Here is a 20,902-nt window from a genome sequence, read left to right on the forward strand (position 1 = left end):
GCATAAATAGCGAATTCAGTGCCTTAGTACTAAGTTAAACTGAGCTGACTGAGTCGGTTTATAAAATGTAGGGATTTGGTAGATGCAATTCTTGAACTGCATATATAGTAAAAGTCCGCAAACCATCTTTTTTTCTAGTTTCAGTTTTGGCACTAGATTTTATCCTGGAGTTTTTAAATATTCTTCATCCTGTTCTTTTTCTATTAAGGTTAATGTTGAAGAAGGAAAATGCGGAAGTCGCCATTTGACAAGTTTTATAAATGAGAATTATTTGAAGCTCAGGAATAAGTGAAGCTGAAATTTGAAAAAAAAGAAAGTGAATGCATGCTAATTATCAGACCAGAAGTCCCACTTGTAGAATATTGAGCAATTTGTGTGAAGTGGGGAAGATGAAAGAAGTCAGAATTTGAAACGGAAGAATGAAGAAAAGGAATAAAAATGAAGTTAAGATAAGAAGTAATCTGGAATCTGAAAGCACTACGCTAAGTAATTACTAGTCTGTTTATGTGTCCCTGTATATTTTGCTAAACATGCATGCATTATCTGTTTAATAGCAAAAGTATATGCAGGGTAAAGAAGTGTCTACCAGGGAAAAAAAAAACCTTCGTAAAAATCTAGGCAGTTCTAATGCCAACTGCCCGGACACATAGATATGAATTTTTACCATTTATTTCACTGGAGCTTGTTTACGGACCGTAGGTAAACAAGAACTTGTGTACAAATTAGGCTTTCGATATCTGCGTGCAGGAATCCCGTTCTGCTTCCAGAAGCGGAAGTGCTCATGGGTCTGGCAAGTCGGGGAGGCACACCCCTGCAAGATCTCGATCTAAGGAGGATTCCAGGCGTTCCAGGTCAAAATCTAGATCCAGGTCTGAATCCAGGTGAGTTTACTTCTTTTAACTCTTCCTCCCCTTCGCAAGTCGGATGATGATGTCAGAGGTGAAGTCCAATGTGGCCCAGTTCTGTTTCCGAGGAAAACTGGTGATGTGTGGACATGGAATACAAAGGGGCGTGTGTGGTTTCTGGGTTTGAAAAGCTAAACTATTAAATTAGACCTTCTTTTGCAGCTTTTTCTAAGGGTCAGCCAGCTGCATAGGCTTGTGCCTCTGCTTTGGAGGTGGCCTGCCCTGTTAGTCTTTGACTAACGGCTGGTATCTGAGCGTGAGGCATTAGGATCTCAAAATCTGCATTAAAAGAAATACATGGGATTTTCCATTTCAGTTCCCATTAATGCATTACGTTTTCTCACTGGAAGCAGTGGTGTTTCTGGAGTAGTTAACGGTACAGTCCCTGAAAAAGAACCAGTAGAGGGAAATAGGAATTTCAACAGACATCTGCCTGACCTTTTAAATATCTGTATTAACTTTAAAGCTTTCCAGCCTGTTAATTTTCAAGCTTAGGCAGCTTTCCAAGCTCTCCAAAAGGCCATGGAGAGAGTAGCTTGCTTGTTGTGTTTGTTACGTGGTAACGCAGATGGACACTACGAAATGCCTTTTGTGCTGCGTTACCTGTCGTGACGCTCGCCTGGTAAACAAGCTGTGGGCAGTGACAGAATTCCTCTTCCAACTCTTTACGGATCTAACAGAGAGCCACGGTACGCTGATAGTATAAAAACAAGGCTGTGAAGGTCACTGCTGGCCACTCTGCATTGGCTCTCTCACCTGTGTCATGTAGGAGGTGCATACTTAATAAAGAACAGAGAGGCAACAAAACCTGTAAAGGGGTGATGACGTCATTAAGAGTCTAGGTAATTGAGTGCTGACCGCAGAAATGAATGTGATGGTTCCTTTAGTCAGGTTAAAAAACGTGGGTTTTGACACTGGGCTGTCCAGTGGAGTGGTTCACAACACAGCACTCGTGTGTATAAGCCATGGATTAGGTTTGCCAAAGCCTGGGGGTCAGGCTGCAGGAAGGATGACAGCCCTGTAATACTATGTGTTATTAGCAATTGCCCGTGGTGGAAAACGCCATCAAATACTGCTTTTGGGTCTCCTTGCGAGATCAAAGCGATGGGTTTGCAAGGCTTTTGTGAGGAGGGAAATGCTTGGGGAATTCTGACAGCAGAGGAATGGGCATGTTTATTCTGTGTACTTCAGGCACAGTCACAAGTGTCAAATCATGCACTTGGCAGTCCTGTAGTGCAAGATAAATAATGTCTAACTAAATGAATAAATACGTGGTAGAGCAACACTGCTTTAGAGAGTACGAAATGGGAGCGACCTCTGGAATCGCTAGTGGTGAGAGATTCACACACAGCTCAGCAGGGTGCAGTCTAAAATCCTGCTCACAGCAGAGTCTGCTCTGGCCTCACACCGTGTTCTCAGGGCTTGATCTGGTTGGATTTTGAAAACCTCAGAGGATAGAGACAGCACAACACCTTTGGGGAGCCTTTTAATTTTAAAATAAATAAAGCAAGTTGGGAGCCAACCCAGTATGTCCTTCTGCACCTTGATCCATAACCCCTGGGGATTCCACATTTAAGCACCGTGTTTCTCACTTGCAGAACCACCGTAATGCTGTGTAAGAATGCAGCCACAAATTGTGTAAAACGCTGGAAGAAGCAAATACAAGATGTAGAATTTACAAGAAACCTGGCAAATCATTTGCTTTTACAAGAAATCACCCTTTAAATAATACCCTGGCAACTGACTTTACTTTCTGATGAGCCGAATTAGAAGCTTGTGACTGACACGGCTTCCTGAGCATTTAACAGCTGTCTTGAAAATGCCAATGTCTGGAAATACTGGAAGTGTACTGTAGAGTTAGTGTGTTCATTAACAGCTTTGGGCAGAATTGTGTCAAGGCACGTGTTTAGAACAACGTACTTCAGTCTCCTTTCAGTGCCGTCACAGTTTGGATGGGATCACGAGCAGGTAATCTAACTCTGGCTCTCACCAGAGAAATAACCTTGTGAGAACTCTCCTGTTTCTTGCCAGTTTCTGTTGCAAATGTATTTTTGAATTACCAGCTTCATAAATTAAACTTTGATTTGGGAACAAATCCGTGTCCTGGTGTATTTATCAGTTGGGGTGTGGAGATGCTCGATTTAAAAATCACCTTTTATTGAAGTTTGCAGCAGCAGCGTAGCAAGTCTGTTCTCTTTGGCTGACTGGGAAGTCTGAACAATTCTTAACAAAAAAATGGGATTTTCAGCCATGGTGGCTTTACAGCAAAGGAGAACAATGGCAGTATGACATTTAAGGCGGCAGTATAAGCAGTGCCTGTTTAAAGTAAGCCTTGTTCTCCACAGAGAGGATTGCCTGGTTTAGAAGTGTGCAGCTCTTGTTCAGTGGAACAGGTGCAGTCTGTTACCTGAAACGTCAGTTCCGTTGGCCTTTGTTTTTTACCTGTCAGCAGTTGAAACGTGGACTGCATGTGTGTGCTGAACCTGGTTTGGGTTTTTTTTGAATTATTTCTGTCTTCACTGTCCTTCCTGCCTCTGGGAAGTTCACTTTTTTTTTTTAACTTTCTGTTGCCAAAAATAATTTATTCTTTCTAAATATGTAGTTAGAAGTGTTGTAATTTCTCCTGGACATGTATCTGTGTTTTAAGTTGAGGGAGACAGAACATAGCTGGCTCACTTCTGAAGGGGCTGAAGGCATTTTTTAAGAAGGCCTGCAATGTATTGTGCAGTTTGGCTGTCTGGGGACAGCTGGTGCGGAATCCTGACTGGGGAAGAAGCTGTTAAATGCTCAGGAGTCAGAAGGGATCGGGTGAAGAGCTTCATTCATGCCAGTGTGCAGTGGTTGTGTTACGGTCAAACGCAGCTGTGCAAGGGTAGTAGTTCATGGTCTCGGTCAGTACTCGCTACCTTGGCTTCCACAAACTGGAGGAAAGACATTTAAGACACAAGAGTCTGAAGATTACCAGTTTATGACTAAGAGCTTTTGAATATTAAAATGTTTATGGCACGTCTTTGCCTTGCAGCGATTTTCTGCGTGGCACGCAGATTGTTTGGCGCCCGCCATCAGGCTAAGCTCAGGCGTAACGTTCCTGTTTAAGTGCCTGCCCAGCTTTTTGACTAAGGTGGTCTGTTGGGAGGGCCAAGGGTTTAGTAGAAGGAATTGAGTTGCAGGGCCTCATCTCCACGGACCTAGTGCTGTCAGAAAACATTTCTGGAGCTGTTCTGAGCAGGCCTAGGCTTGAAGTTAGAGAGCAGTTACACCTAAATACACTTGAAATGTGAACATGCAAATGTTCGTGAACAGCTAAAGAACTGTTGGAGCAGCAGAGGGTAAATAAGACCACTACAGCTTAATTTCTTCAGTTGTGTTCAACTCTGTTTCAGGGGCATTTGCCAGACTTGTGCTCGTAGTCACGCCCCATGTAAAACTCGTATTTGACTTCTCGGTGTCACTGAAAGCAGTGCTGTTCTGACTGCTGGAGTAAGGAGAAGTGTGCACCTCCGCAGTCACGAGTGCTTTTAAGTCACGTTTACTCCTGTGCCCTCTTTCTGGCAAGTCTAAAAGCCACCCCAGCTATTTTTACTTGATTGCCTCTGTGAATATTCTGACCCTGTACCGTGTCAAACCAAGATAGTGTGGTTAGAGAAAGTTAAAAGCTGTTGGGGAACCAAAAGCACACGAAAATGGAAGTTGAGGTTCCTGTTCTGCAGTAGAAAAGCTCGGAGGGCATCTGCAGTAATGTAATTGTAAAGGTTTAGCACACAGTCCTTGAGCAGTGGCTAAATTCATTATGGCTGAATCATGTGGTACTGCAGGTTTTCAGAAAGTGGTTATTTGGGCTTGTTTGTGACTGACCTATTTTTGGAGGGTTAAAAAAGCCAAACAAACCCAACACTGTATCTTTTTCTTTTTCCCCTCAGATCTAGATCAAGGAGGAGCTCCCGTAGACACTACACAAGATCACGCTCTCGTTCCCGCTCTCACAGGAGATCCAGAAGTAGGTCTTACAGTCGGGATTATCGGCGACGACACAGTCACAGCCATTCACCCATGTCTACTCGCAGACGCCATATTGGGAACAGGGTACGTGCTGACTCCGCACGGTCCTGAATACATCCTGCCTCCACTGGGGCTTTCCAGAAAGACATGCTCCTTCCTGCTCACGTCTATTGGAAAGATACTGTTGAGGTTAACTGTCATTTGGCTTTTGATAAGCCATGGATCTCCATAAGTTTGTTACGATTGTGGGGTTGGGAAGTCTTGTTTTCTGTCTGATTTTCTTAAAAGGTGCCCTTAGAAGAGCTACCGGTGTGGGCTGCTGTTGCTATACCCACCGCAACACATGAGCAGTGTAGGACAGGGGTAGAACTAGGAGGGAGAAACATTAGTGCTTGATTAGAAAGCCTGGAAAACTAAACCGTTGCTTTAAAGACCATTTTGACAGTATCTTTATTAAATGAGCGTGCAAACCAGCTTTCTTGTAGCTGCTTTACAGGCTCAGGTGGCTGAGCACAGTGTGGTTCATGCTAAAGTGTGTGGGGTGATAACTAACACAAAGATGTGATCCAGGTCTCTGGGTGTGTGTGTCTATCTCTCCATGTTCCACAGTTGTCCAGTAGCCCAGATACGGTAGGTTTAGATACAGTACCTATTTTGTGCTGTTAGTTTGTACAGAACCCTGAGAAATGCGAAGTATTTCTGTGGAAGGAGGTGTGTGTGCTTGTAGGTTTGTGTAATAGTGTCTGTGAGCAAGTTTAACCCACCTTCAATCTCAGCAGTACCTTCTTGTGGCTAGAAGCTCTCAAACAACTTGTGAAACACCTTGTACTGCAAATATAAGCCATTTTATTCTAATATCTAATCTTTCTTTTAGGCAAATCCTGACCCAAACTGTTGTCTTGGCGTGTTTGGATTGAGTCTGTACACCACAGAAAGAGATCTGAGGGAAGTTTTCTCCAAGTATGGTCCAATTGCTGATGTTTCCATCGTGTATGATCAGCAGTCTCGGCGTTCAAGAGGATTTGCGTTTGTGTACTTCGAAAACGTCGAGGATGCTAAGGAAGTAGGTTGGGGTACAGAACGTATGGCATGTCTGCTGCTGTGTTCTCAGTTTCTCTATTGGGATATAACCTGGGGAAACTCGGGGCCTAAAAATTCTTGGCGGTGATATTTATTATGAGGTGCCAGAGTTCAGAACGAATCTACTGTGTCCCAGAGGGGAGAGTAGAGGGGTGTGAATAGTGGTCCCTGTGCTGGCTGAGCTGTTGTGTAACTCACAAAAGCCAACTTCGGGCTAGCCCTGGTGCAAACTACACCCAAAAGGAACAGAAACATAGGCTCTGTTTTAGTGATGAGAGGGGAGTTCCTTCCTAACTTCACATGTGATACTGCAGTTAATAACAGCCATGGCCATTTTGGAGTTCTCTGTAGGAGCACTGACATGCGTTCTGCTGATTCCTGGTGCTTCAGCCCCAAAGTGAAGTGTGGAGGGAGGATCCTTCCTGAAAATAGAGGCCAGTAGCTTCCTGGTCCCTGCAAATCTCCATGGGAAACCCTAAGGAACTCTGTAAAGTGAAACGGTGTCAATACCATGTAACAAATCACTGGATTTGTGCTTACAAGTGCTACGGAATGAACTGGGAATTCTGTACTCAGGCCAGCCATCGGAGAGCAGTGTGCTTATGGGCTCTAGCTAGGCTTATATTCTGCATAAATAAATCCCACCACTTAAAGTCTCTAGTGTAGTCTTTTCCAAATTTGGCATGAAGACTTCCAAGTTAGGTTGAGGCTTTGGATGTAGGTCCTGCTACTCAGCAGAAAAAAAAAACCCAATTGTTTTTTACTTAATGACTTGGATATGATTATATTCAATGTTATGATAGGTTTTGAGGTTGTATTGGAGGGAAAAAAACCCCAAAAAACCCCCAACAAATCGTGCTTAAAGAGCACGGCAGTGCTCTTGTTAACTTCTAAATGCTTCGCTTCATGTTGCATGTTGGAGTAGTTACATCTCCCTACATAAGCACGTTCAGAGGTTCCTCTTAATCACATTAGAAACAATTGTTAAATTACATCCCTTTCAGGCTTTTTATGCCATGTAAATCACACCTTAAGTGGTTACAGAAGCTTTTATCTAGTCTTAAAGGTCGGTGCTGTGTATAAGGCCTGAGTGCAGGTTGGACGTGCACCCTGACTGAGGCGTTGGGGACTTGCCGTAATGCTTGCAGCAGGAGTTAGCAACCTGCGTTGGTTATACGGTTCATGCCTCTAGCTGATCGTATTTATCGTCCTGCTTAGGCGAAGGAACGTGCCAATGGAATGGAGCTGGATGGAAGAAGGATCCGGGTAGACTTCTCCATAACAAAAAGACCTCACACACCTACCCCTGGAATCTATATGGGAAGACCCACTTAGTAAGTTACCTGTGTGCGTTTTTTTTCTAAACCAGTGCGGGATCAAATGAATTAATTCTCTTGTGTTTTGTTAAAAACTGTTCTGTAGCCCCTCTTAAGAGCCCTGATTCTGTGTGTTTTTCCTAGTTTTTTGCATTAATGCACCGTTCTGAAAGCTATTCCCTTGCTTCTGACTTGTCTGCTGTACAGGATGTGGAAGTTTCTGTACTAGAAACTAAAACAGAAAAGTCGTCGTTGATGCCCAATTAGGTTTTGGGGGGATTTTTAAGTCTCCTTAAGAGCTGTGCTAACACTGATGTGGTTATTTAGCAAAGCTTCTGAACACTGAAATGCTCAACTGATCACGGAGGCTCTTGAGAATTAAAAGCCCAAAAGCCTGTGTGTGGGCAGCCACCGGTAGTAACGCGCGTCCTTGGGTAGGAGAGGTCAGCGTGTATCGCCGTTGTCGGTGACAGTTCTGGGGTCAGCCTGGGGCAGAAAGGGTGTTCCTTAGCCTGTGCAGCCGAGGCATGAGCTATCTAAGCACTTCGCCCTACTGTCGGTGTTGTGACAACTTCTAAATGTGTTCAGTTATTTCTCATTAATGGATGTTGTCCCATGCACCTCCAAACACATGGGGCTTTTGCAAGCCCAAGTTTCCAGGAGTGTGCTATTAACAGATGCTAACTGAGCAGCCAAGTACTGTAGTTGCCCTATCCACAGGGTACAACTTTTGACTTAAAGTTGCCAAGAATGTAAATTGTTTTCCCAAGTCACTTCCCAGTTGATTTCCCAAGACTTTCAGCTTATGGTATTGGTGGATACGTAGCTGATGTCGAGACTGCAAGTTACGTTGTTGAATGGGAAAGTTCTTCCAAAAGGAGCTTTCTGAGAGTTCAGAGTGAATGAAGAGCTGTCACTGAACAGCTCATGTGCCTCATGTGCCTGTGATTGCAAAAGGTTAAGAGGTTTCAGACCAAGAGGGAAAGTAGCTGTCTTTAAAGTTCAAGCATTTTAAAAAACAGTTATTTAAGGAGCTCTGTTCCCGTCTGCACTGATGGGAAAGTAGGGAGTGCTGACAATCATTTCAGCTGTGAGGACGCAAGGTAACAACCCAGTTAAGATGGTGTGTACTGGGCTGGCTGCATGCTTGCTGAAAAGCACTGCAAACGATACCCGTGTTCTGTATTTTATGAAATGTAATTCTCTCTCGCTACTCGTAGTGGCAGCTCACGACGACGAGATTACTACGACAGAGGGTACGACAGAGGCTATGATGATCGCGACTACTACAGCAGGTCATACAGGTGGGGCAATATTTGTAGTATTCAACTGTGTTTTAAACTCTCTTGCACCTGCACCTTTACCTGTGCACATGTTAAGCACTTCATCCTACATATGCCAAGATGGCTTTGTACTCGCTGTCACTCTGGAATGCTGCTGTGAAATCCTTAGGAGAATGACTGCTCCGTACAAGTCCGATTGGTCAGGTTGAAAAGTAATTTGTCACGTTTAACCTGTGGCACGATAATGCTTTTTGTTAATCTGCATTGTTCTGAAAAACAAAGTATGTTCTCTATGCTCTCATTTTAAAAGAATCTGTTGTTGGCTCATCTGTTACTATTTAAAATGGTGGGCGTTTGGGTGCAGATGTAGTGTTTGAGTTGGTATCACAGCGCCAACTTGGGCTTTGAGCGTAGTATAGTGGACAAAAAGTGGGACGCTTTAATTGTCACCAGCAATAATTATGCCACCTCAAACGTCAAAAACTAGGTCTTGGGGATGAAAACATTACCTGTACGATAGTGGACGTTGGCATGAAAAGCCTTTTTCAACATACTCCGTCAGGTTGGGGGTGTGACCTGCACCTCCCTAGTCTCTGTATTCAGTCTGAACTGTTTGACAGCACAGTGGGCTTTGAAGGGGGTGAATATCGGGTGGCAGTATGCATTGTCAGAGGGTGAGTAAAGTTGACACAAAACCTGTTGAGAACCTGGTTGGCGTGGAATTTCGTCCTAGAGCAGGCTTGAGTTCTGCATTTCCCATGAAGAAGGCCAACAACATGCAAAATCCTCAGCAGTTTGTCTAGGACACTGTGAGGTTGGGCGCAGAGATGTTAATTTTTTTTTTTGTCTGATTAACAAATGTATCTGGCTGCAGAATCCTGTAGCACTTGTGGAGTTGTTTGCCTAGCTTAAATGCAGGACCAATGGGCAGATTTATGATTGTTCCCTAAAGGCAGCCGTGTACTCATGGGAATAGATGAATCCAGAGTGCTTTATTGCATTATAGCTCAAGGGCAAGGGAAGTTTGAAATTCTGTGACGTTGGCTTTCAGAGTGTTCTTCTGTTGCTTTCTAGGGGGTCAGGTAAATATGCTCACATTGATAGTTGTATGGTCATTGCCAGTGATGGAGGGCAGTTACCTCCTACTACTTCCAGCCACTTTTTCTTCTCCTGGGCTTTTGCCGTTCCTTCCCTCCCTGCCTTGCTACTGACGCTTAAATTGGATGCTTCGCTTCTACAACACTTCGGTGCTGCTGGGGACAGGGAGGGGATCAAGGTGCTCTACATCACGGGACACAAGTGTTCTGCTCACGTTTCTGGGTCATTGGGTACTTTTCTGCCTCTAGCAATCCCATTTTCTTGAAACATCAGTGGCTTGGGCATTTTGGAGAACTGTAGCAGCTAAAATCTGAAGTTGATACTGGGTGTACAAGAACCAAGACGTGTTGGTTTTCACCTTGCCAGCACTTCTATATGGGCTTTCATATGAGGTAGATGTGACCCAAAAGTAGCTCTTTGATCAAACCTCCAGTTTGTTTCGGAGCACAGGGTACAAAAACTTGCTCAGGACAGTTAACACAGCCTGTCTCATTATCCTAAAAATAGTGAACTGAAGTCTAGTGGGTAAACTAACTGAAGCAGCTTGCCAAAGTATTGGGAACAGAAAACATCTTGCATCTTCCAGCTTGCTTCTGCCCCTTTTTGGTATTTCTTGTATGCAGTTCTGATGTAAACCTATCAAAAAGCACCTAAGGACCAGCAAAAGATGTGGGGCCACGCAGTGTTTGGTGGGAGTTTTACACCATCGATCAGTCATCTTGCACTTCATAAAGGGTCAGGTTTACTGGTTGTCATTGAAATCTGTTGTTTGGGCTTGCATGTTCTAAAAATGGAATTTATTCCTTGTTTAGATTATGGCATGACCCTAATTCATCAGTGCTTAAGTGTTACCTTTGCATTCCTGAGGGTGACCAGTGGCCTGTAAAACGTTACCAGAAGTTGTAATTACATCCGTTCTGGGTGCGTGCTAGTGAGAATGGCTGCAGATGGTGATGGTGGCTGAAGATACAGAAGTCCGAGCGTAGTGTATCCGGGTTCATGGCTGTGGTCCAGCCAAGCTCTTTGGGGCTGTCACGTGCTGGGCAATGTTCTCGCCTTCCTACGCGCTCTGCCATCCTGTATCTGTTGTGAAATAAAGCTTTGGGGTGGAAATACGCAGAATATTGACAGTTCCAGTCAGGGTGATTTCTATTTCCTATCTCTAAAGCCAAAACCACAAAACCCCCCATGCCCCGGTGTGCTAAGGCTCACTGCAGAACCTTTGTAACGTCTTCTCTTAGCAGATACTGAAAGAGTGAAAGCAGGCCCCAAATTGTTTGTGTGCGGCCACTGAAAAAGTACCTTGGTTGGCTCAGGTCAGACACCTACTTTCTCGTCCTGCAGATACTGGCTGGTTGAGGGAGAAAGAGTAGTGTTGCATATGTGGTGAGCGCTTCCTCGAGGAAGGAAAGCTGGAATTGTTAACGATGCAGTAGAGCATTGCATACTCATGCTCCGCCCTAGGAAATCAGTTGGTACCAATTACTTTGCGTTTTTCCCTTCCTTGCCCTCTGTGCAGTGAAGCCTGAAGGGAAGTACAAGTTCAGATGGGAACTGCCATGTTAGAAACTCGGTTTCTCCTCATTGCTGTGGGATGTTTAATTTTGTTTGGAAAAGTATCTGTAAACTGAAGAATAACCTTTAAAAATCCACCCCAGCTTGCACGCTGGCTGGCTACCACGTGGAGGAGACCTGCTGTGGCTGAAAGCCTGGTGTCGTGTTTTGGGGCTTCTTTGTCCTTCCCGTGATTCATGGCCTTTTTGAGCTGCTGTGAGGCATCTGTGACAGTGACTGTTGTGTGATCCAGACTTGATTTAGTCTCCTGGTGATGCTTTGCTGTATCTTGATCTGTGGAGGCACCAACCCAACCACTTAATGCTGCGAAATACTCTGTGAGATGCTGTTTCCGTTCTCGGCAGTGTCTGTGTTGTCCCACGGTTCTTAGATGCCCTTGTTTGCATACAATTGTGAAGTGTTAAAATGTCAGGGGGTGGGGGGTTTTCCTGCCTCCACCTTGGAAGCAACTTTTTCATCAAGACACTGAATTGATCTTGCTATTTTTAAAAACCCAAACCATGACTGCTGGCTTGGAGTGGGCAGAAGTAGTCCTGGAAGGGAAGAGTATGTACTGATCTTCAACTGCTGCTGGCTGGAGAGTATGGCAGTGTGAAATAAGTGTTGTCAGCACGAGTCCTCCTTAACTGCTCCTGGACAGAGTCTAGCCAGCTTGTTCCAGGGATACACAAATGCAGGTCACCAAGTAATTTAGCGTAGGAACCAGTGTGTTCCTCTCTTTGCATTGTTTTCTCACACTCAATGACGCTTTTTTTTTTTTTCTTGTACAATGAAGTTCTTGTTGATTCTTAAGATTTTCAAAAGCCCTTCTGCTTTTGTATTCGCAGAGGAGGCGGCGGTGGTGGCGGCGGAGGATGGAGAGCTGTCCAGGACAGGGATCAGTTCTACAGGTATGCTGGCCGGCAGTGGGAATACGCGTGACGTTTCGAGCACTCTCTGCATGGAGTCTGGGGTCCCTTGAACATGTTAACAGGGGCTGGGAGGATGCTGAGCGCTTGTGGCGCTTCAGTGAGCTGTGCAGTTCACCTCAAGGGCGAACAAAGTGGGGAGGTTTGTCTAGGGACAGGTCAGTGCAGCTTTGCACAGGGAAAACTTGTCAGGCCAAGAAGGTAATGCCCTGGATGTTTGGGGATCCTTTTTTCAGTAAGGTTACTGGGACTAGGCAAGGAAATGGAAAACTTGGGAGTGCTGGGATCGGTGGGGTTGGCTGTGGTAGCTGTAACTGCTGCTCAAACCAACTCTTCACCTTGGGCCAAATAACTGAGATTCAAAGTTGAGGTGTGGTGTGGCTGACAGGGCTTGTTTGGGATGCTCCTGGCTTGGAGCGCTAACGTGGCAGGTAGTCACAGGGAATGCAGGAGAGCTTATACCGGAGTGTTCTGACCTGGTAATGGAGAGAGCACTAAGGACACGGAAATCTGTTACCCAGTAGAAACAGCAGTCAGCTGTTTACATGCTCATTGGCTTTCCCAAGTACGCTCCGGCTGCTGGGATTGGGCTAGTGGTATCCCTGTAAAGCTCCTGCTGCTCACCTGCCACAGGCTTTAACGACGGGATTGTCCCTTGTCCTTTTTCGCAGGAGGAGGTCACCATCCCCGTATTACAGCCGAGGGGGCTACAGATCCCGATCCAGATCTCGATCCTATTCGCCTCGTAAGTAGTTGTAGAGCTCCTGTATCAACCCCAAATTTCTGCTTTGCCTGAACTCCTTCTTTGAGGTTTTGTGTCCGTAAAGAGGGCTCACCATCAGTGCGGTTTTGCTGTTGGCTTCGTCTTTTTGAACCACGGCTCCCTTAGTGTTTCATTCAGCAACTGGCAACCTTGGGGACAGCAGATCCTTAGTTAGCAGAAAAATAAACCGGGTAATGCCGCCTGTGGAAGCCTGCGGTACCCTCCTTTCCCCGGAACTCTCGGAAAAGAGGAGTTTGTAGCATGCTGACAGGTTGGGTACCTCTGGGGCAGCCAGGCTGAATTCCCGACCCCCCCACCTTCTGACAGAACTCGATTTCCCAGCACAAGGAGGAAGTTGAGTACGTCCGAGGTCCAGACAGTGCGGCGTTTCCCAAAACGCCTGTTCGCAGGGAAGATAAAGCTGCAGTTTGACATTAGAAAGTCAATAAACCGCACTGGCGTTCCCAGCATGCTCCCTTTGCAATGGATATGTCCCGATGGGAAGAGGTGTAGCTGCTCTTGCAGATCCGTAGGGAAACGGGCCGCCACGGAACAGTTAGAGCGTGAACCCAAGCGTCAGCCCTGGGCACACGATGGGAATTGGGGGTTTCCCGCACGGAGGAACCTGCCGGCAGAGCTGTCTCTGACAAAGTTCTGCGGTCACCGGGGATCGTAAGGCTCTGGAGTTGGAGGCAGAGTTGGGGGGGGTGGCAGTGAATTTAGACAGAACTCCTAAAAATCCGTCAATCCTTGGAGGCCTAACTGTGTACTCTGTGTTTTCCTTCAGGTCGCTATTAAAGCGTGACGTGTAGAGGAGTTCCTAGCTACAGCCTTTGAGTTGAAACTGCAAGTCTGTGGACAATATTTTTATTGTCTCTTCTGTTTAAACAAGTGAACAGTGCCTAGTGAATAGGTGACTTTTACACCTTTTTTGAAGACTACTTGTGTGATGTTCAGCGCCGTTTCGTTCCGCGTATTTGTGTAGTTTGGTGCTTTGTTCCCAGTTGTGTTTCGGAAGGAGGATGTTTTGCATGTATTTTTTTAGTCTCCTGTTTTGACTCCTGAAAGGTTTCTATTGTAAAGACAAACTGTCCAGTTAAGTTTTTTCTACTGATTCCAAGGTATCCTGAAGATCAAAACCTGTGTACAACGCTTTCAAAAAAATGAAAAATAAAATAAAAAGAAGTTTGTTTTTTCTTTTCCTACTTACTTTTGCCGAGTTTAACTCTGGGTTAAAACGGAGGCGGCACCGCCTCGGCTTCGTGTTCTGGGCTAACATTTAAAGCCCAGAACAATTCACCCTCGTCTTGTGTTGCTGGCTGGCTGTTCTCGCTGCGCCACCCTCGGGTGTGTAAGCCCGGCCCGTGGGGAGGTCCGTGCACACACCTACGGCAGCGGGAGCAAGCAGCGTCGTTGGCAGCGCCGTCGACACGGAGCAAGGCGCAGGGTCAGCCGGATGCTGCTGGGCTTCGCGGTGGGCGAGCTGTTGGCTTATTGCCTCTGATACCTGGACCTTAAGGAGAGGGATTCGGTGGGCGCAGGCAGGTGACCATCAGGTTTCCCTGGTTTCCTCCCGGATGACTGTCCCTCTCCTAAAGAGCACATCCTGGGCACGATGTGAAAGTTCTTGTCAGACTGGACTGGTGTGAGAGCAGCGAGCTGGCAGGCTGCGTGTGCTGCCCACGCAGCTCTTCAACACCAGCTCCTCTGCCTTTTTTTTTTTTCCCTGTATAGCAATTTCCACGCTTTCCACAGACTAGGAGTGGTTCCAGGACCCCATGGACCTGCAGCCTTTTCACCGTTATTTGATGATGTTCCCTGTTGTGTTTGGGAATGGAACCGATGGCTCTGTGAGTTTCTGATCGGTGGCATCCATCGTTGTTACTGCGGTTTGCAGACCTGGCTCCACCTTTGTGTGGAAGTTCTCAGTCACTTGGCTCTTGCCTGGAATCATCATAGAATCATGGAATGGTTGGGGTTGGAAGGGCCCTTAAAGATCATCCAGTCCCACCCCCCCTGCCATGGGCAGGGACACCTTCCACTAGACCAGGTTGCTCCAAGCCTCCTCCAGCCTGGCCTTGGACACTTCCAGGGATGGGGCATCCACAGCTTCTCTGGGCAACCTGTGCCAGTGCCTCCCCACCCTCTCCAGGAAGAACTTCTTCCTGATATCCAATCTAAACCTAATGTCACTGTTCTTTCGGAGAGGGGTGGAAGGAAGGAGCAGGATGGCACGCGCTGCTCCACAGCGTGAGGATCTCTGGCTCTAGGAGCACTGCTTCACGCTTGTCCTGGGTTGGTTCCCATAACTGCTGCTGAGCTGAAGGTGTTCCCACAGCGACTGCCAGAGCTGTTCCGGAGGGTGAATGCCCCAGCAGCCATCCTTAAACACAGCTGTAGGAAAGGCAGGAGCTGCCAAAGCCAGCCCAGGTTGGGATTTCAGGGCTGAGCCCGTTTTACCACCAAGTTTGTATCCAGTGGGCCCTACTGTAATAGTCCAAAGTGCTTTTCAAGTCCATTTCTCATGCTTAAATGGGTGCTGAATCACTCACGTGGGTTTTGGGCTGTTAAATTACCAGATTTGGGCCAGCGCTGCCTCCTCTGCCCATCAGCCCGCAGCGAATCCGTGCGCTCGCTTCCAGGATCCAGTTGTGTTTCATCTCGCGCCCGAGGAGCTTCAGCACCTTTTCCACATCTGTTTGTAGCCGATGTTTGTGTGGGAATAGTGCTGTACTCACTTCTTCACGGGAAATGCAGTGCTCTCTGTGGCGGGAGGGAGGAAAACGCCCTTTCGTCTCTCGGAAGCAGGGGCTGAAGCTGTCTGGAAGGGACACCGGGATTTCAGCAGCGGTTGTTTTTGTTGGTACCCGCAGGAACATCCCACCCAGGGCTCAGTCGTGTCCCCTGGGGCGCTGCCGCTGCGCTGCGAGCATCCCAAATCCCCGCGCCGACCTCTCTCCGTCGCAGAGCGGGCAGCCTCTCCCTTCTGCCCGCATCGTCTTCAGTCGCGGTCTCGCGCTCCCTCTGAATCGCTCGGCAAGGGGTTGATCAACACGGAGTCGGGAATGCGTGTCCTTCGGAAAGAGTCTTGACGTTCAAATAATGCAGCGGGTTCCGCAACCCGTGGGGCTCCTGGCAGCGGGGCTGGCTTGTTGCGGCCGGAGGGCATCCTCCCGCTCCTTCCCCGCACGGGGGTATGCCTGGGGAGGCTGGGATCCGCTGCGGAGCCATCTAATGGTCCAACTGGGAGCAAGCTTTTCCTCCAGGAAGGGAGAGGGGGGGTGTCGCGGCGGAAGGCGGCGTGACGGGGTGTCCCTCAAAGCCACGTTGAAGCTGTATCTGGGGTCTGGGAAAGCATCGGCTGTGCTGCTGCCGTCGCCCGCGGTGGGGAGAGCCTTTGTCCGGGGCCTTCCTGCCGCTGAATCACTCCGACTGCTGCTCGGTCCCCAAAGAGCCCCCGGTCAGATGCTCCCCGGCGTGTGTCATGTTGCCCCGTTACGCGGGAGTGACGGATTGCTGTGGTATGCGATGCGCTTCGAAACCGCGTCTGACTCACTGCTCCACGTCCTGATGCTCCGCCAGCGCGTAACGCAGAAACTCATCGCAGGGGAGGGGCGGGGGGGGAACCGTACCCCGAGCTCCGGCAGAAATCCCACAGTGGTAGGGCCGCGGCGGCTGCGAAAGCAACGTTCCAGGGTGGATGCGAGACGCCGTGCCCTTTGCTGACCCGCTTTCCCCTCGAGAGCAGGACAGGCTTCAGGACACGTTAAAAGCACGTGAGGGCAGAGGAAACCGGGCGCTGTTCGTGCCCTTGCGCCGCGGGTCTCTCCCGGCCGTGCGCAGGCGGAATTTCCTCTGGGTCCATTTGTGCCTCTCCCGGTGCGATGCTCCGGTCCTCGCACAACCCCGCAGCGGCTCCCCTGGGCACAGGAGGGTGCCTGGGGGGGTGGCACGGTGCAGGGGAGCTGCTGAGCAGCGTGGGTTTGGGATATTCCGATCAACTCCTGAGGCGGCTCACAGGCACAAATTAACTTGAAACTGGGTCTTCAGAGCATCTGGGTCCAGCGCAGCGCGGAGCGCAGGGACTGGAGGTCGCTGGCTGGGACTCCCCCAGCACCTCTCACAGCAGCGCGGCAGCTTTCGGCTCTGCTGAGCCGCACGGGTTCCTAAACCCCCTGTTTGCTGTGGAAACTCCTTAAAATCTGAGTTAGTAATTAACCTGATGGTTCACGTCTCAGTTCCAGCAAGTCAACCGCAGGACAGGCAGGTACGGAGCTGCTTTTGGAGCCAAGAGAAGCTTCTCTTCCCTGGTTCAGTATGCTGGGTGTGGCTCCCCGGGATGTCCGTCTCCACAGCCTTCGCTCCATCACCTTGGCCCTAGGCATCCCTACCTTCCAGATCCCCTCGGAGGGTCAGCAAACCTTCAAGCCTGTTGGGGAGGAGGCAGTGGTACATCACCACCGACAGTCCCTGTCCATCACTGCCGTAATTAAATACTTGTTAGCAGGTGTTCACTCGTCTCCTAGCAAGCGGTGAGAAAAACCGTTCCCCCGTGCCTTGAAAAAAAGGGCAGAAGTATTTTTTGACCAAACTCTGCGTTATTCTCTCAACTCCTCTGTTGGCGATGGGTTATCTCATCCCTGCGCAGTGGACTGCCCCGGCGCTCAGCGCTTCAGCCCTTCAGCCCTTGTGTGATGCTCTTCCCTCGCCCCCGCTGCTCAGCTTTCGTGCTAGGAGGTTTCCAAAAGCCAAAGGGTATTTCCCAGGAGTTCACGGGTGCTATATTAGGGTCCAGTTTTGGGTTTGCTCCAGTCTCGCCGTGCCTCGTTCCTGGCACGTGGCGACGGAGGGCAGGCAGGGGCTGCTCCACCAGCACATGCTGATCCCTCTCGCAGTGTGGCACATGATGTCACCTCTGTCACCTGGTCAGAAGGGGAAAATAAGTTCTTCGGTAAAGGAAACACATTTAATTTGTAGGAAAGGGTTTATTTGGGGCTTTTTTTTTGTGGCACTGCGTCTCCCGCAAAGCCTTGTCCCCAGCTCAAGGTGTGTCCCTGCACAGTGACGAGTGGCTGCATCCCATCTTGCTGCCAAAACCCAGCTGGGACTGGCAGGGATGGGGCAAAGCTCGGCCGAGATTTCTCTTGCATGACACGAAATATCCTTTAGGATTCAGGGGAAACGGGACGGTCAGAGAGACGAGGCAGGTTCCTCCTGAGACAGAAAAGCCATACTCTGGATAGACGGCAGCCAGATGTGTTTTCCATCGATGCTTTCGCATCCCCTCCAGCTGCAGGGGATGCCTGTGCTTCTCTGATCCCTGGTGACAGTGCGGGATGGCTCATGGAGGATGATCCCCACGGCATCATCCCCGAGTCAGCCAAGCACACCACAACTTCTGGAGCCCATCTACGGGTGGTGTCACCCCATCCTTCCCGCTGCTTGGACCCACCATCCCGCACTGTCCCTTTCTCTGCCACGGTCCCAACACCCTCTGGGGACGAGTGCTCCAGCTGTGGGATCCAAGGAGTGATCACAACCCACTGACAGGAGCCCACCAGTGCCCTGAGTCCAGGTCCCAGTAAGACCAGTCCATCAGAAAAGAGTGATGAATCCTGTTGGCCCTCAACCTGCCTGCTGCGGGACAGCTCACCAAAGGCTCGGGATAAGCACGTGGGCCAGCGCCTTTATTCCGAGCCTGGAGGGGACTAGGGAATCACTCAGGCCAACCCCCAGCACCAGGGTGGATGTAGTAATCCTAGGTGTTTGTCCTACCTCCTCCCAAAAACTCCAGCCAAGGAATGGCACCACCTCCTTCTGGTCCTGTGGCTGATCCACCAGACACTCGTGGTTTTTTCCCTGATTTCTCCTCTTTTCAAGGCAGCCCTTCACACACGCAAGCCTGTATCTTGTTCTCCTCCAGACTAAACAAACCCTCTCAACCTTCCCTCACTGCTCTTTTTATCAGTGTCGCTGCCGCCTCCCAGACTTGTTCCACGTCAGCATCTCTTCAGAGAGGGACGATCTCGCTGCCTGTCCCATCTGCAGGGTGTCCTTAGGAAACAACCTGCCTTTCCGCCTGCCTCCTGCTCCACCTCTGGGACCATTTACCCTGAGCTTTCCCTGTGTGGTTACCACCTCCACAGCTATTTTGTACCGGTGCTCTTAAATCTTCCTCCCCAGAGCACACATTTCCCTTGACCACCTCATCCAGACCAAGGCTGGCCCACCAAATCTCTGGGAAAGACTACCAGCTCCATAGGGTTGGGAAAACATCTGAAGAAGGTTGTTGAGCTCTTTCTGCAAAGCTAAAAGCCAGGGCCGGGAGGGATGAGATCATGCAGGAGGCTTCCTACGTTACATCCAGCTCCTGCAGAAGACTTGAGCGACGAGTCGTGAATGAGCATTGCAACCCGTGGGCACTAATTGCTCCAGAAACCTCGGGTTTCTCCTGCCGCTTCCCAGCGGCAATGACCTCACGCGATGAAACGGCAGCTCCCTGCCCCGTTCCTGTCCATAGCTCGTCACCGAGGATGACTCAATGACCCGAACGAGGGTAAGATTTTTTTTTAAAAGGACATCATCAACACATTTCAACCCAAAAGCACCCCAAAAAGGTGCTGGGGATAGAAGAGCCCCCAGCCCCACTGCTCAATGGCAGCCCGGCAGGAGCTGCGATGAAAGCAAAGACGAAGAAATTGGAGGAGAAAGGATTCTTCTCGCTTTGCATCATCGCAGTCCAACCACATCTATTTTTGCTACACGCGTGGCATCAAGCACCCGTCACTGCTATTCCTACTCCATCCAGCACCTCGGCACGACAGGGGAAGAGTGGCAGCGGGATGGAGGGCAGCAGAAGGGAGCGTCGCTTCTCATTGTCCCGCCATGCAGCCTGAAACCTGAGGAATTCCATCACCGCCCCAGCCTCCAGTGAAGGACAATTTGCCCTAGGAAAACACTCCAAGGACATTGTCCCCTCCTGTCACCCAGTATTAATTTTGCACCTTATTTCAGTCTGTGGTGACGGCCCAGCCTCACTTCCATAAAGATTTGGGTTCGTTTTCTCAAGAAGAGAGAGAAAACAGTCATTTAAGCTGCAGCGTCCATCGCTCAGCGTACGAGGTGGGTCATGACACTAACCCTTGGTCACTCGAGACATCCTTCAGCAGAGCCCCAAGGAGCCACATGCCCCAACAGCGACAGCAGCTGCTTGTCACCACGCTGAGAACATGCAAAACTCAGTGATGGGATGTTGGAGCACCAGCAGTCACCAGGCTGAGAACACACAAAACTCAGCGCTGGAATGTCGGAGCACAGGCAGCAGCCACCTGTCACTACACTGAGAACGTGCAAAACTCAGTGCTGGGATGTCAGAGCACAGGGAGCAGCTGCCCATCACCGGGCTGAGAACGTGCAAAACTCAGCGCTGGGATGTCAGAGCACAGGGAGCAGCTGCCCATCACCGGGCTGAGAACGCACAAAACTCAGCGCTGGGATGTCAGAGCATGCGGAGCAGCTGCCCATCACCAGACTGAGAACGTGCAAAACTCAGCTCCAGGATGTCAGAGCACGGGGAGCAGCGGCCCATCACCGGGCTGAGAACGTGCAAAACTCAGCGCTGGGATGTCAGAGCACAGGGAGCAGCTGCCCATCACCGGGCTGAGAACGTGCAAAACTCAGCGCTGGGATGTCAGAGCACAGGGAGCAGCTGCCCATCACCGGGCTGAGAACGTGCAAAACTCAGCTCCAGGATGTCAGAGCACGGCCTCGCTGTTTCTTGAAGCCTTTCGAAGGACGGACTCGCATGTGGCCATGGCAAATCGGCCCTCGGTTGGGGTGGGTTTGCCCAGCTGAGCTTTCCAAAAAAGCGCGTTCGGTACAGGCTTTTACTTTGTTACGGATTTTCGTGCCGTGGCTCCTGAGCGAGCCGTCTTCCCTCTGCCCGAGGGAACTTTCCGAGCGGGGACGGAGCAGG

The 20,902-nt window shown here is 49.1% G+C and overlaps 1 protein-coding gene across 2 annotated transcripts; it reads left to right on the forward strand.

Annotated features, from left to right (window-relative positions):
• Positions 1–392: 392 nt before the first annotated feature.
• On the forward strand, positions 393–14,117 carry TRA2B (transformer 2 beta homolog (Drosophila)). Of its 2 annotated transcripts, XM_010151439.1 has the most exons (8): positions 393–881; positions 4,826–4,988; positions 5,779–5,967; positions 7,203–7,318; positions 8,521–8,604; positions 12,084–12,146; positions 12,836–12,909; positions 13,715–14,117. In XM_010151439.1, exons 2-8 carry the CDS (start codon positions 4,956–4,958, stop codon positions 13,723–13,725), a joined length of 570 nt encoding a protein of 189 aa, XP_010149741.1. In that variant the 5' UTR covers positions 393–881; positions 4,826–4,955; the 3' UTR covers positions 13,726–14,117. The 2 variants fall into 2 exon arrangements, with proteins under 2 accessions (XP_010149741.1, XP_010149743.1); XM_010151441.1 differs by lacking the exon at positions 13,715–14,117 and having other exon boundaries at positions 12,836–12,917.
• The last annotated feature ends 6,785 nt before the right edge of the window (positions 14,118–20,902 follow it).

This window comes from Eurypyga helias, unplaced genomic scaffold (assembly GCF_000690775.1).
Source record: "Eurypyga helias isolate BGI_N326 unplaced genomic scaffold, ASM69077v1 scaffold16665, whole genome shotgun sequence".
NCBI lineage: Eukaryota > Metazoa > Chordata > Aves > Eurypygiformes > Eurypygidae > Eurypyga > Eurypyga helias.